The following is a 17,667-nucleotide window of genomic DNA, read 5'->3' on the forward strand; positions in this document are numbered from 1 at the left end:
TATATCAGTACACCTTCATGAGAAAAATTTCAGAACACTAAAAATGTTCACCAAAACATCTACTTACACTGTTGAACGTTTTAAGAAAAAAATCTAATAGCTTTATATTACCTTGGATATCAATAGATTTTTGCCCCATCCTAGTTTACATGATAACAAAGCTTTTTACAATTCCATCAATAAATAATGATTTTTTTAAAAACTTGGACAAGAATATTGTGTTCTAAAAATGCATATGGTAGCAATGAAGAGAGTACTTTAGTAATGTTTAATCTTTTTTTAAATTGAATTAAAATGGAAATCCAATTCTGAGTGTAAAGCTATAAATCAAATTACTTCAAGGTATCAGAAACAAAAAATGAAGGTAGATTCCCAAAACTTAAATAAAAATGATTTTTTTTTTCCCAGTACATATGAAAAACATCCTCCTTTTCCCCACCAAATACAGGTCCTCTCCTGGGTAATAAGCACCCAACTTGCGTACTGCCCATAAACATGAGCAAGCATTTAAGAAACCAAAAGGATGTATTTGGCAACTATTAGGGGCTGAAGGTACCTACTTTCCCAGCTTGCAGCTGCATTTCTGATTTGTGAACCATCTGGTTTACAGTTTGCAGAAACAGAACCCTGCTGTAATCTGGAGAGAACTTGCATCCCACAAGCTGTCATTTGCCACAATGAGGAGGAAGGGGAGGCTTACTAACTAATAACTCATTGGATATTAACTACACCAAGTCTGATCCCATCTTAATCCGACAACTGGAATTCGGTCTGAACTCTAAGTATTGTCATCTCTGGAATATTGACTACCCCTTCGCATCCCACCACCCAGTATAACAATCCTTACTAAATACAGCAACAGAAGAATTAAAACAGATTTCTTGTGACAGCTGGTGTCAGAGGACCTGCACCTACTACATTTCAGAGATAAATGAAGGTTGCTTTAAAAAGGACTTCAATACTTACATAATTTTGGATTATACCACCTATACTGTGGTTTTCGGACCAGTTCAGAATAATTTCTTCGAGATCAGACTATGAGGAAAATAACAAGTTACTGTACGTTCAGAATCATGTTTAATATCATTGGCAAATGCCCTGAAATTTGTTTTGCAGCAACAGTACAGTGCAATAAAGAGTAATTAAAGTGTTCATGGGCTCCTTGTCCATTCAGAAATCTGACGGCAAAGGGGAAGCAGCTGCTCATGAAACATGGAGTGTCTCAAGACTCCTGTACCGCCTCCACCTTAATGGTAGCAATGAGAAGAAGGCATGTCTCGAGTGATGGGGGTCCTTAATGATGGATGCCACCTTTTTGAAGGCATTGCCATTTGAAGGTGTCTTGATACTGGGGAGGATAGTGCCCATGATGGAGTTGGCTGAGTTTACAACTTGCTGCAACCTTTTCTGATCCTGTGCAGTGGAAATTTGCAAGTGTCTTTGGTAATATACCAATCATCCTCAAACTCCTAATGAAATATAGCTGCTTTTGCGCCTTCTTTGTAATTGCATCAATGTTGGGCTGAGGATTGATCCTCGGAGATGTTGACACCCAGGAATTTGAAACTGTTCACATTTTCCACTTCCAATCCCTTGATGAGGGCTGGTGTGCTTCCTCGACTTACCCTCCCTGAAGTCCACAATCAATTCTTTGGTCTTAATGATGTTGAGTACAAGGTTGTTGCTGTAACACCAATCAGCTAACCTATCTCGTCCCTGTATGCTCCTCATCAGTACCTGAAATTCTGTCAACAAGGATTGTGTTATCAGCAGAATATAGATGGTGTTTGAGCTATGCCTAGCCACACAGTTGTGGGTGTAGAAAGAGTAGAGCGGTGTGCTAAGCATGCATTCTTGAATTGCATTTGTCTTGATTGTCAGCGAGAATGTCTTATTTCCAATCTACATTCGCTGTGGTCTCCTGATGAAATCAAGAATCCAGTTGCAGACGGAGTTATGGAGACCCAGGTTTTGGAGTTTGTTGATTACAACTGAAGGTACAATTGTAATCAATAAACAGCAGCTTGATTTAAATGTTGCTAATGTCCAGGAGATCCACGCCGAGTAGAGAACCGAGACTACATCTGCTGTAGACCTGTCGCAGATTGGCAAAATGCAATGGATCCAGGTGTAAGAGTTGATTCTGGCAATGACCACCCTCTCAAAGCATTTTATCACAGTAGACACAAGTGTCACCAAGTAATGGTCTTTGAGGCAACTCACCCTGCTCTTCTTGGGCACTAGTATGATTGGCACCCATTTGAAGCAGGTGGGAAACTCCGACTGCAGCAGTGAGAGGTTGAAGATGTCCTTGAACACTCCAGAAAGTTGGCTGGCACAGGTTTTCAGAATCCTTCCAGGTACATCATCAGGGCCTGACACCTTCCGAGGGGTTCTCCTCTTGAAAGATGTTCCGACATCGGCCTCCAAGACAGAGGATTTGCATCGATATAGCTTTATTTTCTATTTCAAAGCATGCATAAAAGACCTTGAGCTCATCTGGTAGTGAAACATCACCGTCATTCTGTTAGGCTCCACTTTGTCAAAAGTAATGTCCTACAAATCCTTCCAGAGCATCCAATCCTGTCCCTAACTTCAATCAGAATTGTTTTGCATTTTTTTGCTCTTAAGATAGCTTCTGTAGGTCATACCAGTACTTCTTGTATAGTTCTGGATCACCAGTCTTGAATACCACAGGCCTAATACTCTGCAGACTACAAAATCTCTGGCTCATCCACAGCTTTTGATTTGAGCATTCCAGTATGTTCTCAAAGGCACAATTGTATTAAATAACAATATAAGTTGTTATATTAAGTACCCCACAGGTCATCATATTTCCCTAAAATAAAATGTTGCCCTGCAACATTAAAGTGTACAAGTATACCTTGTCACTACATAGAATAGGTGTATGTATTATACAGTTGAAGAGATAAAGTTTTGATTTGAATAAAATTGTCTCCATGTTCACTTCTGTATACTGCATCCATTTGTACTTCTGTACATTCCCCCAAACATCAAAAATTTAACTGTAAACAGTCCACATCTTTAAAATTTCCCTAGTTATTGCATTCCATCAATATTTGAACTTGTATCTAAAATCATCCAATAATTTCAGTCCCACAGTATACAAAAGACTAATCATTCAATGTTCACAGTGACTAATGCACTTCTATTCCATTACGCTCACTATATCTAATATTAAATATGCTTACCTTAATTTTTGTATGCACATCCAAAATATCTGGAATACTGCCAAAAATTGTTTTTATTTCTTCTTGTGCAAGAATAGGCCCTCCAAGTTGACCCTCCTTCTCTAATGGAACCTTAAATAACTGAATGCATTTCAATATGATTAACAATAACTAAAATTTAGAATGAATAAAATTTAAATACATACATATTCACACATGGAATTTGGGGCAAGAAGCTAATAATTATAGTTATATTAATAACAATGAATAATTATGATGCAGCCTCATCATTGCTTTACTAAACAATAAGCAGATCAGGAGATAGTTTCACAGACACTAATTACAGCACTTCTGAGCACCTGGCTGCCTTTCATTCAATTTTCCATCTCACTCCTATGTTAACTCTGCCTAGTGTTCCAATATAGCAACAAAAATGTAGTAATCTTTCCGAAGGACATTCAGGATTCAGGATTGAGCTCACCATTTCAGAAAATGCATTTTCAGCACTCGTATTTAATTTCAGATCTTCAAAAACTACATTATGTTCCTTTGCTATGTAAAGCATCTTATACTAACAATGCACAGCAAGTCAGAAAATGGTAATAGCTTTTTCTATCAAGCCCAGCACCCATATGGAATTGTGCACCATGTAATTCACATCACTGGATATGAATTTTCTCCATCCAGTGCTTTTATTAGAAATGTTACCACTTAATTGGGAGAGGTTACATCTACTTTTGCTCCCTTTTATTTCTTAAACAGACCATGCTAAACAATAGATTTTATTGAGAGTTAAAAGTCAATCCAGCTCCATCCCATCGACTGACAGTATTATCAAAGTCGGCGGATAGACAAAGGAGAGGCAGTGGATGTTGTCTATTTGGATTTTCAGAGGGTCTTTAACAAGGTGTCGCATATGAGGCTGCTTAACAATATAAGAGCCCATGATATCCATGTTACTCGCAAGAATAGAAGAAAGAAGCATGAAAGCGAAGAGTGGAAATAAAGAGGGTCTTTTCTGGCTGGCTGTCAGTGACTTATGCCATAGTGGTCAGAATTGATGCTTTTGTGTCCAAGTTTGGGGACTATACAAAGATAGGTGCAGGAGCAAGTAGTGTTGAAGAAGCAGAGTCTGCAGAAAGACTTAGATCAGGGGAATGCGCAAAGAACTGGCAGATAGAATAGTGTAGTGAAGTGCATGGTTGTGCACTCTGGCAGAAGGAATAAAGGCATGGACAATTTTCTAAATGGGCAGTCCTCGTGCAGATTCTGTAAAGGTTAACTTGTAGGTTGAGGTGGTGGCGAGGAAGGCAAATCAATGTTAGTAATCATTTTGTGAGGACTAGAATATAAAAACAGGCTTTATGAAGCATTGGTCAGACCACACCTGGAGCCCTGACGAAGGGTCTCGGCCCGAAACGTTGACTGTACCTCTTCCTAGAGATGCTACCTGGCCTGCTGCGTTCACCAGCAACTTTGATGTGTGTTGCTTGAATTTCCAGCATCTGCAGAATTCCTCGTGTTTACCTGGAATATTGTGAGCAGTTTTGGGCCCCTTATCTACAAAGTTGTGCTGGCATTGGAGTGTCCTGTGGAGGTTCATGCGAATTATCCCACGAATGACAGGGTTAGCATACGAGGAGCATTTGATGGCTCTGTGCCTGTACTGGCTGGGGTTCAGAAGAATGAGAGGGGAATCTCACTGAAAACTATTGAATATTGAGAGGTCTAGATAGAGTAGATGTGGAGAGGAGGTTTCCTGTAGCGGGGGAGGCTAGGACCAGAAGGCACAGCCTCAAAATTGAGGGTCGTCCATTTAGAACAAAGATGAGAAAATTTTGGGGAAGAGGTTGATGATTCTGTAGAATTAATTGCCACAGACAGCTGGGTATATTTAATGTGGAGGATGATAGGCTCTTGATTAATTAAAGTTTCAAAGGTTACTGGGGAAATACAGGAAAATGTGTTTGAAAGGTATATATAAAAAAAAGCAGCCATGATGGAATGGCAGAACAGACCTGATGGGCAAAGTGGCCTAATTCTGCTCCCAAGTCTTATGGTTCAATAGATTAAATAATGATCTGCTTTATCTTTATATTTTATCTTGACTGATCTCATTTCCTTTCCAGTCATTTCTCCTCTTGCACTTTTGTCCTCATTTTTTCCTGACCATTCATCCTTTGACAGGCCTTCCTCCCCTTTCCCTTCACAGTAAAATCTTATTTCTAACTTAGAGTTTGATGGATTTAGACTTTAAAATGTAAACTACTCAATGTTATTCAGAATATTTCCAGCATTATTTTTAAATGTAGTATTTCAGTCTAATTGAAAAATGTACTTTAAAGCCACTTTTGTCTCTACAAACAAGCTTATTACTTAAACATCCCTTTGAATACTAAGTTTAGCAGACCTTAATTTATGCCTGTCTTGAATTCAGAACCTGCTTCACAGTAATCCTAGGAGCAAATAAAATGCCATTAAAAACTGGCAAGTGTTTAGGAAAAACAACAATACTGCAGGCCAGGCAACAGCTGTGTAAAAGTAAACAGTCGACGTTTTGGGCCAAAACCCTTTGAGCCCTGATAAAGGGTCTCAGCCCAAAATGTCAACTGCTTACTCTTCTCCATAGATACTGTCCGGCGCTGAGTTCCTCCAGCATCTTGTGTGTGTTGCTTGGATTTCCAGCATCTACAGATTCTCTCGTTTGTGGAAGGAAAGTACAATGAAATGTTTAAACCATACTTGTTGACCATGACATTTAAATAAATAATTTATATGGTGACTGTTGAATTGCAGGGCAACAGCTGGCAGTTTGAGCACAGGTGTTGAAACAATAATTATGCAACTCATTTTAAATTTTGCTAGCTGGAGAATTGCAATTTTAGTGAGGACACCAAAGCACTCCCACAATTCTGATATGGGGTCCTCTTTGCCCAAACTGCTATAGAAGCAGATGTCTCAGGGTATACTCAAATCTAAACTGAAGCATCAAATAGAATACATGCTCAGTCCTTGCACTACAGACACCCTAATTCAAATCAAGAGGACTACCATTAACCATGGATTTCAACTTCGATCATTTTTGGTTATTCTGAGTACCAAAAGGCAGTTTCAAATTTCAGAGAAATCAAGTTCTGCGACTGACAATGGTCTTCAGATAAGGTACAGAAACAATGCTAGCATTCTGCCAGAAGTCAATATGTCTGATACCTTTCATGTCAGATTAAAAAATGTATATCCTCCTTGATTCACAGAGCCTGAAATCTAACTTATTTACACTGCCTTAAGTTATGTATGGTATTATGGGCCAGTAACATCTAAGTAATGTGCAGCAAAGCAAAATTGTGCTCCAAGGCATTATATGATCCTGCAAACCCAAGCAGAAGGTAAGACAACCTTTTGGTATTACTTCAGAGGCATTTTACTCTAAGCATAAATTGATGTACTGTAAACCTACCTGAATTATTGTAGTTAAAATATCTACATAATTGCTTTCTGTCTGGTATAGCTCCATTGCAACTTGCCACCGTGCAGACGGCTTTGCAGGAACAGCTGCATAACATTTTGATGTTTTAATGTTAGACTTGGGAGTTTCTACAGAAAGGGGAACAGAAGGGTCTTTAAATCTGTTTATCCTCAAACACTTGCAAATTGACAATCATGTAGTTTCCTTATAAAAAGCCGATAAATAGGAATTTCACTTGTCTAAACATGAGCTTAAATTTAAACATGACCCTGGATTGAATAATAAAATAGTAATGAACATTAAGAAAGGCTTTAAAATACTTAATTCAATAAGATTTATTTTCTTTAATATGTACAGATATTATGAGAGATCGCTATAAAAACATTTTTTAAATGGTGACACCCACATTTGAGAATATTTGTACCTTCAGTAAAACGTGCACTGAATTCCCAAAAGGTAAAGCTTCGAGTTTTTGCGCATTCCGATACCGAGGACATTTTTATATCCTCCACTGAAAGCACAGTTTCATAGATGGTATTTTGTTGTAATTTGTCATTACTACTTTTCACAAAGTTTTGCTGCATTTGATCATTAGGTAACATCTCCAATTCTTGATATTCTGATTCAAACATATTGGAAAATGCACCACAATTGCAATTCAGCAATTTGCTAATATTCCCATCTTTATTTGTACTGTCACATATCGGAAACCTTATCTCCTGGTCAAGTAAACCAACATCCACAATTTTGGTAGAGCCACTCTGTTGATACGCTGTAAATCTACTACCAGTCACTTGTGATGGGCAAGTAGCTTTCCTAAAGTTTGCTATATTATCCTTTGAATTATTCTTCTGAGGCAAAGCTTTGATACCTTTTTCTGTAATGGAAAAGGATGTATCTCTCTCAATAATTGTGCTTTTGCAAAATACATTTCGCTCAGTTACTCCTGGAAATTCTCCAAAACACTGACTTTGAGGAAAGGTGTCTCCTGTTCCGGTTTCATTTCTAATCCCAGATGCATCTTCAAACTCAAAAACTAATTTTACCTCTGGATTGCTAATCGCAGAACCAACAGTGTAACACTCAGGTCTTTCTTCCCTTTGCTGAAGGAATTCTAATAATTTTTCATGCTGCTTTATTTCTGAGTTTCTATTATCAATAAGCTTGCCAGAATTTTTTCCACTCTTCTGCAGTCTCGGGGATCTCCAGATAGAGAATGGCTTGCGAATCTGCATAAACGTGCCCTGCTGTCTATCTTTTTTTCTATGCTTCTTTACTATCCTGTGCTCTGAATATTCTGAAAGAAAAATAAGCAAGTAACTGACAAATGGTACCACACTAACTTATTTCTTCCTTAACAATATATACTTCCAGTTTTAAATGCTATTAACAATGAATTCTTTCAAGTCTTCAATCAATACTTGTTGCTACTTTCTCAATAGAACTTAAATGATAAAGTAACTGAAAGGACTGACATGGGTAGAGTAATTCCAGGTACTTGGCCTTACAAAAGGCATTTAATCAAGTAAAATGCAAGAAATTTAAGCATTCAGGTTTAAAAGAGAAAGTTGATCTATGGTTATACAAATAGTAACAGGTGTCAAAGTGGTGGTTGTGATGCCTCTAGTGTGGTAGTTAGTTGGGTGGTGCGTGGCCAAGTGGTTAAGGAGTCGGTCTAGTGACCTGAAGGTCGCTAGTTCGAGCCTCAGCTGAGGCAGCGTGTTGTGTCCTTCAACAAGGCACTTAACCACACATTGCTCTGCGACGACACCGGTGCCAAGCTGTATGGGTCCCAGTGCCCTGTCCCTTGGACAACATCGGTGGCGTGGAGAGGGGAGACTTGCAACATTGGCAACTGCCGGTCTTCCATACAACCTTGCCCAGGCCTCAGCCATCATCGAAAATCGATGGACAGCCGAAGAAAGAAAGTGTGGTAGTGCGGTGGGTAGTGCTTGTTGCTCTCACTTTCACAGCTTCCAGTGCTGGCTAGCAGTCTTGCGAAAATAAAAGCGGAATGTTTAAGTCTCTCCTGGCCAGTTCACAGCCTCTCCAACAGCAAGCCTCATGTAGTGCCTCCTCGTTAGTGGCACATTGAAACTGAATTCCTTACAGACTTGGGCTGAATTACAGAAGACAGGAAGGAGGTCTGGCCCCTGCACACATATCACACAGGCCCACCGGTGTGTGGACATGCCCTGGTGCTTGTGCACCAGATCCCCGGTTATGGGTAAATAGCCTCACTGCCTTGTGGGCAGCCTCAGGAGAGACAAAGGCTATGGGAGTAAACCCAGACAGCAAATCCAGAGTGGAGCCCCCAAGGCGGCTGGATGTCTTTGAACATCCTTCCAGCAGCTCCTGTGGCCAAGCTGGTGTCAAACGTATTGCTTCATAAGCTTTCTTTTGGACTACACTGGTGAGGCTGAAAGGGGGAGCTTGACAACTGGGCATCTTAGGATCTCCATACCTTCTGCCCCAGGCTTGTGATGATGATGATGCCAACCAACAGAAAACAAGGCATTGTGGTGCATGGATGCTTATCAGATTGGGTTAAGGGCAACATTCAGCAATTCATGTTAATAAACTGTACGTGAGTACATAGAACTTAGATTCATAATGTTAGATGATAACAAAAGCTCAAAACCATTATGAGTAATAAGAAACTGACAAACATCAGGATAACAAAACCTAATGAAATCAGAATACGTATAGCAGTAAAGCAATTCAATGTGAAATGATCTATCTATTAGTCCAATTTTTTAAAATGGTGTTGGGGTAAAGAAGTTAGAAATTCTTAATACACTTTTTTCTTCCTGAAAGAGGCAGGACCCTTATATCATTTGGGATCTATAAAAGGGGGACAAGCAAGTTATGCTTATCCCTTCACAACCAATTCACCAGTTGCAGCAGTGAATTAATTTTGTGGCACCAATATAAAAGCCTGGGCACAATGGCACAAAGTGCAGCAGGTATTGCTACTACCTCACAGCATCAGACCCAGGTTCAATCCAAAACTCCATGTGACCATGCAGATTTCCCCCTCATGCTCCAGTTTCCTCTTACATCCTTAGGACACTGTAGTTGGTAATCTGTTGGCAATCATAAATTAACACTATTGTGCTACAAAATAATTGTGGAAACAGGATTGGTCTGAGAGCCATCACAGACTGTTTCCTTATGATATAGAAAAAAAAATTACTGGGGTGGTACCAGTGATTAGAAAACAGTTGTTGACCCTTTAAACAGGAGATTTAATCAAAAGATACAAAGAATAAGGTGTTCAGCAAAACAATGTGAACCTACAACAACGATAAAACAGAAACCATTTGAAGTTGATAGAAGTAGATTTAATATGGATTTTTTTAAAAAAAAAATATAGATATTTGAAAGCAAAACCAAAATACAGGTATATGGAGAAATTGAAGAGGGCACATTGGGTCAAAAATCAGCAATCGCACAGCAGTGCCAAAGATTTTCTGTTAAGCATTCACATTAAAGGAATAATCCTTTGAAGGAGGAAGATAAACTATCAACCCACCTCCACAAGAGTCTTGTGTATTAGAAACATCCAACAAAGATCCCAGCGAAACTGAAGCTTCTGCTGACGGCCTTTTGCATGGAGGGAAAGGCGACAAGTTATCAGTCTCTCTTGTAAACTGTGCAAGTGTATCTCGCAACCGACGTCTCTTGCGGGTGCTATTTGGTGTGCTCAATGAAAGTAAAGACACTGACGTCTTCAATGCAGGACTTCCTGACTGCAATCAGAAAATAAAATGCCTTTTTTGAGAAGATGCATCTCCAAAGATTAATGTGCACTAATGCATATTTTTAAGATTGATATACCTCTTCAAACAAGTACATGGACTCTCCAGCTCTGGCATCCATCTGTATGCTTCCCCAGAACCACTAGAGAAAAAAACAACTTTTAAAAACCACTGACACTTGAAAAGATTTCAGAAAATGTTAACAGTTATCAACATAATAGATACTTGTATGACAATTTCCAGAGAAACAATTGTTTTGAAAAATGGAACTCTAAACCGCATAATTTTAAAGTTGGGACTTAACACTTAATTATCAAAAAAAAAAAACAAGAATTGGCTCACTTACTCTGCAGGGGACACGAACAAATGTGGAACTTTAACATAAAGGATCGTTAAAACCTTATAAAAATATCTCATGAATAAAACACCAAGAGAAAATGAGAGGTACCATTTCCATGTTCAAAAGTGGAAAGAAATAAAATGAAAAAGACCAAATGAGAAATTAAAAGTGGAACATTGTAACTTTAGATTAAGGTATCAAATCCCACAATGTTCATTTATTAAAATCTTCTATTCAGTTAACCGAGTATTTGTGTAACATGACATCTCTCACCTCCTGTTTAACGACAAAAAGATTTTTTGATGGTTCAAATGGCAGCTGTTTTACTGAATTTTCCACCACAAGATGAGTACAAGTTTCATCAACAAGACCCAAGTATCTTCCTCCTGTAAAGGATGAGTAGGTTGCAAAATTGTTTAAAACCTGCCACTGTATTGACCAATAGAATACAGTTTCTAATTTTTAAGCTGCAGCCTCACTGGAAACTTGCAGTCCAAGCACCCTCTTGCAATGCTTCATGTCTTAAGGGAGATGATAACAGAATGAGAAGGTTGGGGGGTGGGGGGGGCAGTAGGGAAGGAGGATAGCTAGAAGGTGAAGCCTGGCAGCTAGGAAAGGTAAAGGGCTAGAGAGGAAAGAAACTGATAGGAGAGGAAGGAATCTCACAGGAGAGTAGAGTGGACCATACGAGACAGGGAAAGGAGCAAGGGATCCAGGGAGAGATGAAAGGCAGGTGAAAGGAGGCAAGGGGCCAGAGTGGGGAATACGGGGGTGGGGGAGAGAGAGACAGGAGAAAAAGTTAGTTTTTAAACCAGGAGTAGCTTGTACTAGATCAAAGAGTTCTGAAATAAATTGATTTCCCACCAACAACCAGGATTGTACTTAAAAAATTTAAAAGATTAGACCTGAAAACAACAATCCATAGACAAAGCTGTAATATTGACTGCAAACCTTGCATTTCAGTCATTTCTTCCATACTTCTGAGTTCTTCATTTGAAAATCCCAAAAACGTTAGGACACAGTCTTGAAATGGAGGGACTTTAAATTCATTTCGAAAATCTTCTTCAGCAACATGGAAATCACTATGGGATAAAACTTAACGGTTAATCCCGTACAATGATCTTTAATTCATAAATCATTTTGACATGGAACTACTGTATATCATTGCTCATTCATCAATGGGATCACATCCCGGAATTCCCCATCCTTTGTTAGTTTCACCAAAAAGTCTGCAACACTTTAAGGGACATCTCACCTCACCCTCAAGAGCAAGTAACGATTTGAGAATAATTAATGGTGTTGCCAGAGTCACCCACAACCTGAAGACAGAAATGTCACTAGCCCATTCACATTTAATATCATCCATTGCCCAGGATCCCTTGGATCTGGCCTAAACAAGTGCAAGTTGCAAGTTTAGTACTTGTGGGCACAGCGTACAGCTAATACACTGATCTTGCTCATTTAGTGTTTCTTCATGTCTTTTCCAAAAAAGCATCCACTCAAATTTGATCTTTCAACTCCTGAATTGTGCCGTTTTGGCATGATATCTAAAACTCTGACAAACTCCTATAGGTGCACATTGGAGAGTATCCTGAGTAGTTGCATCACAGCCAGGTATGAAAACACCAATGTCCAAGAATGGAAAAGTCTCCAAAAAGTGGTAGATACAGCCCACTCCAGCACAGGCAAAGCTCTCCCCACCATTCAGTACATCTACAAGAAGCAATGCCACAGGAAAGCAGCAACCATCAAGGATTCCCACCTTCCAAGGACATGCTGTCTTCTTGCTACTGCCACTGGGAAGGAGATGCAGGAGCCTCAATTCTGAAATGATTCCATAACCTATTTTCAAGACTTTACAACTCATTCTCAGTATTATTTATTTGTACAGTTGCCTTCTTTTGCACATTGGTTGTCGGTCTTTCTGTAGTTTTTCATTGATTATGTATTTTTCTTTGTTTTACTGCGAATGTCTGCAAGAAAATAAATTCATATATCGTACCTTGATAATAAATATGCTTTGAACTTTGAATTCCTCTGACATTAACTACAGAGGTGGTCTAACCTACATTAAGAACTGTGTTAAAGCAATGTTAAAGCAAATAAGTTTTAAATGAGTAATAGATGTCAAATGTTTCTGCAATGAAGAATACAATCTCAGGTGCATTATCACAAACAAGAGAAAATCTGCAGGTGCTGGAAATTGAGCAACACACACAAAATGCTGGAGGAACTCAGCAGGCTAGACAGCATCTATGGAAAAAAGTAGAGTAGACGTTTCGGGCCAAAAACCACTCAGCAGGACTGGAGGAAAAAAAGCTGAGGAGTTGATCTGAAGTGGGGAGGGGGAGGGAAAAACATTAGGTGAAAGGTGAAACTTGCATGGAAGGGATGAAGCTTAGAGCTAGGAAGTTGATTGGTGAAAGAGGCAGAAGACCATGAAGGAAAAAAGGTGAGGGGAGAGAGCACCAGAGAGAGGCGACAGGGGCTGGGAAATGGTGAGGGGGGGGTGGGTGGTTGGGAAAGGCATTACTGGAAGTTTGAGCAATTGTTCATGCCATCAGGTTGGAAGCTACCCAAACAGAATACAAGGTGTTGTTCTTCCAACCAAAGTATGGCCTTATCCCAACAGTGGAGGTGACCACGGATGGGCACATGTGAATGGGAAGTGGAAATAAAATGGGTAGCCACTGTGAGATCCCACTTGTTCTGGCGGACAGAGCAAAGTGATCTCCCAATCTACGTCGGGTCTCACCAATATACAAGAGGCCACACTGGGAGCACCTAACATAGTATATGACCCCAACAGACTCACAGTTGAAGTGTCGCCTTACCTGGAAGGACTGTTTGGGGCCCTGAATGGTAGTGAGGGAGGAGGTGTAGGGACAGGTGAAGCACTTGTTCCGCTTGCAAGGGTAAGTGTCAGGAGGGAGATCAGTGGGGAATGATGGACGGACAAGGGAGTTCTGTAGGGAGCGACTCTGGTATGACCCGATACGTTGACTGTACTTCCCCTCCCCCCCATAGATGCTGCCTGGCCTGCAGAGTTCCTCCAGCATTGTGTGTGTGTGTGTTACTGAGGTGCATTTTGCCTCTTCTCTTACTTCACTCCTATTATTTTAAAGTAGGTTTGAGTGAGACTAGACTAGAAATGGGTTCAAATTCAGCCAAACTGGTTGAAAATTGCTTCTAAAGAAGTAGCCTTGAAACCTCACCTGAATATTATATTAAACTAAACTTTTGATTTGTTGATTTTTCCATGTGGATGCCATTTAGAATTTTTGCTTCTACAACCAAAGTTTGTTTTATTTTTAGTGAACAGTATACTTTTGCAAGCTGTGCAGAGTCTAATAATCTAATTCCCACCCAATAACACAATCCAAAAGTTGTCCCAAAAATTCTAATATCACCATTCCTCTCCACACCCCTTTTCAAAATGTCCTTTCACTTAAGAAAAACTGCCATAGAGACTTATGGTGAACACCAATTTATTGTGGAGATCACCGTGAATTATTGCAGACGTCAATGCTACTTAAATTTGTATGGCCACACTCACTCCCACCAACCCAACCCACAAAATTAAACCACCCCTGCTGCTATATTAAAATATTACTGCATTTTCAGATTACACTTTATACAGGTTTCCCCTGCTATCCGAAGGTAGAGCGTTCCTATGAAACGGTTCGCAAACTGGAATGTCGTAAAGTGAATAAGCAATTACCATTTATTAATATGGGAAAAACTTCTGAGCGTTCCCAGACCCAAAAAAATAACCTACAAAATCATGCCAAATAACACATAAAAACCTAAAATAACAGTAACGTATCGTAAAAGCAGGAATAATATGATAAATACACAGCCTATATAAAGTAGAAATACTTTTCTGTAGCACTATCTAGCGCAGCGAAGATCTTGCTGAAGTGCTCTCGGCAAAAACACGGCGCAAGCGCTCTCCAGTAACCTTTAAGCTATGAAGCTGCCAAATCATACCAAATAACACATAAAAATAGACAGCCTATATAAAGTGGAAATAGCGTATGTACAGTGTAGGTTCACTTACCGGAATCGAGAAGACTCCAATAAATTACAGTTACGTCACAGTTAAACGCTTATACGAATAACCACCGGACGCAACCAGCAATCGCCTCTGATCTGGGCCGACATTTACATGCCAGGTGGTACCTAATTAATTAGCTTGTTTATTTCGGCTTTTTTCTTAAAGATGTGCTGGGTGCGTTCCGACTACCGCTGCACTCTTCGCAGCAATGTACCCGTCGGCGGCCCGGAGGTTGGGGACCACTGCTTAAACTATGAAGCTGTCCTCGCCTCAGAAACTGATCAAACCACCCATGACTACCTTTAAATTCCACTTTCATCACCATCATCCAGTGCTTTCTGTTTCTGCTTTTTAAAAAGACTGACTGATTTCTCCTTAAGTATAAGAAAACTTAACGGAACACCACGCTTTGTACACCCATCAATCCACTTAAGCAATAGACTTTCCATTTTGTCCATTATTGGATGCCGACTAAGAGGGACCACTTTGCTACCAGCAGAACCAACAGTAACATCGGCAGCTTTCAAAATTCTTTCTCTCTGCATATAAATAGTGCAAATGGTGGACACAGGCAAGTTCAACGCGTGGACAATGTCCTTACTCCGTTCACCACGATCGAAGCGCTTAATTATGTCTAGTTTTACGCCAAGTGTAACACCCTTACGAGCTCTTTTAGGCTTTTCCGATACCTTAGAACTCATCGTGCTAACGGATGCACAAAATAAATCAAGATAAAGCACGTGTTTATCGACGTTGGCGTGTAACATCATTTACACTGTCATAGCCAGATTACAAACCCAGCACCCAAGTGCCCTCATTACCATCTCGGGTGACTTCAACCATGTTACCATGGCTAGAACACTGCCCAACTTCACACAGTATGTGAGATGTACAACCAGAGGGGAGAGGACTCTGGATCTGATGTACACTAATGTTATGGATGCATACAGCTCCTCTCCTCTCCCCCCACTGGGAAGGTCAGATCACAACCTGGTGCATCTAAAACCCTGCTACGTGCCTCTGGTGAAGAGTAAACCTGCAACCTTGAGGATAGTAAGAAAATGGTCGGAAGAGGCTTATGAAGCGCTCCAGGGTTGTTTTGAGGTGACAGACTGGCAGGCACTCTGTGAGCCACATGGAGAGGATATTGATGGGCTCACAGAGTGCATCACTGATTACATCAACTTCTGTGTGGACTGCAATGTTCCGACAAGAACTGTCCTTTGTTATTCAAATAACAAGCCATGGGTGACAAAGGACATTAAGGACATCCTGAACGCTAAAAAGAGGGCGTTTAGAGGTGGAAATAGGGAGGAGCTAAGGGCAATACAGAGGGACCTGAAAGCCAGGATCAGGGAGGCTAAAGACAGGTACAGGAGGAAGCTTGAGTGGAAACTCCAGCAGAACAACATGACAGAGGTCTGGAGGGGGATGAGGACCATCACTGGGTTCCGGCAAACTAGCAACATGGGAGCTGAAGGCAGTGTGGACAGGGCCAATGAACTTAAACTGTTCTTTAACAGATTTGACAGTGTGGCCCCTGCCCATCCCCCACGTGAGCCATCTGTTGTCGGCCGCCAACCAACACATATTCCACTCTGCCCTCCTACCCCTCCTCACAGTCCCCCACCCTGCTCTCATGACTATACCCCTTCCCCACACGAAACCACCACGGTGGGCTTCACAGCTGAACAGGTGAAAAGACAGCTGAAACGTCTCAACCCAAGCAAGGCTGCAGGACCGGATGGTGTCAGTACCAGGGTGCTCAAAGCCTGTGCCCCTCAACTATGTGGAGTACTTCGCCATGTATTCAACCTGAGCCTGAGGCGCCGGTGGGTTCCTGTACTGTGGAAGACGTCCTGCGGAAAACGTCCTGCCTCGTCCCTGTGCCGAAGATGCCGCACCCCAGCGGCCTCAATGACTACACACCGGTGGGATTGACCTCCCACATCATGAAGACCCTGGAGAGACTTGTTCTGGAGCTGCTCCGGCCTATGGTCAGGCCACACTTATATCCCCTCCAGTTCACCTACCAGCCCCGACTAGGAGTTGAGGATGCCATCATCTACCTACTGAACCGTGTCTACGCCTACTTGGACAAGCCAGCAAGCACTGTGAGGGTCATGTTTTTTTGACTTCTCCAGTGCGTTCAGCACCATCTGCCCTGCTCTGCTGGGGGAGAAGCTGACAGCGATGCAGGTGGATGCTTCCCTGGTATCATGGATTCTTGATTACCTGACTGGCAGACCATAGTACGTGTGCTTGCAACACTGTGCGTCCGACAGAGTGATCAACAGCACTGGGGCTCCACCGGGGACTGTCTTGTCTCCCTTTCTCTTCACCATTTACACTTCGGACATCAACTACTGCACAGAGTCTTGTCATCTTCAGAAGTTTTCGGATGACTCTGCCATAGTTGGGTGCATCAGCAAGGGAGATGAGGTTGAGTACAGGGCTACGGTGGGAAACTTTGTCACATGGTGTGAGCAGAATTATCTGCAGCTTAATGTGAAAAAGGCTAAGGAGCTGGTGGTAGACCTGAGGAGAGCTAAGGTACCAGTGACCCGTTTCCATCCAGGGTGTCAGTGTGGACATGGTGGAGGATTACAAATACCTGGGGATACGAATTGACAATAAACTGGACTGGTCAAAGAACACTGAGGTTGTCTACAAGAAGGGTCAGAGCCGTCTCTATTTCCTGAGGAGACTGAGGTCCTTTAACATCTGCCGGACGATGCTGAGGATGTTCTACGAGTCTGTGGTGGCCAGTGCTATCATGTTTGCTGTTGTGTGCTGGGCCAGCAGGCTGAGGGTAGCAGACACCAACAGAATCAACAAACTGATTCTTAAGG

The 17,667-nt window shown here is 41.2% G+C and overlaps 1 protein-coding gene across 4 annotated transcripts in view; it reads right to left on the bottom strand.

Annotated features, from left to right (window-relative positions):
- Positions 1-17,667, bottom strand: part of ect2 (epithelial cell transforming 2) — a 67,206-nt gene that overhangs the window by 36,441 nt on the left and 13,098 nt on the right. For all 4 annotated transcript variants that reach the window (XM_072254573.1, XM_072254571.1, XM_072254572.1 and 1 more), the window contains 7 exons: positions 11,710-11,840; positions 11,032-11,144; positions 10,498-10,560; positions 10,193-10,409; positions 6,649-6,785; positions 3,213-3,332; positions 967-1,035 (listed from right to left, as the gene is read on the bottom strand). In XM_072254573.1, the coding sequence (XP_072110674.1) occupies positions 967-1,035; positions 3,213-3,332; positions 6,649-6,785; positions 10,193-10,409; positions 10,498-10,560; positions 11,032-11,144; positions 11,710-11,840 (850 nt within the window). The remainder of the gene's footprint in view (positions 1-966; positions 1,036-3,212; positions 3,333-6,648; positions 6,786-10,192; positions 10,410-10,497; positions 10,561-11,031; positions 11,145-11,709; positions 11,841-17,667) is intronic.

Source organism: Mobula birostris, chromosome 4 (assembly GCF_030028105.1).
Source record: "Mobula birostris isolate sMobBir1 chromosome 4, sMobBir1.hap1, whole genome shotgun sequence".
Taxonomy (NCBI): domain Eukaryota; kingdom Metazoa; phylum Chordata; class Chondrichthyes; order Myliobatiformes; family Myliobatidae; genus Mobula; species Mobula birostris.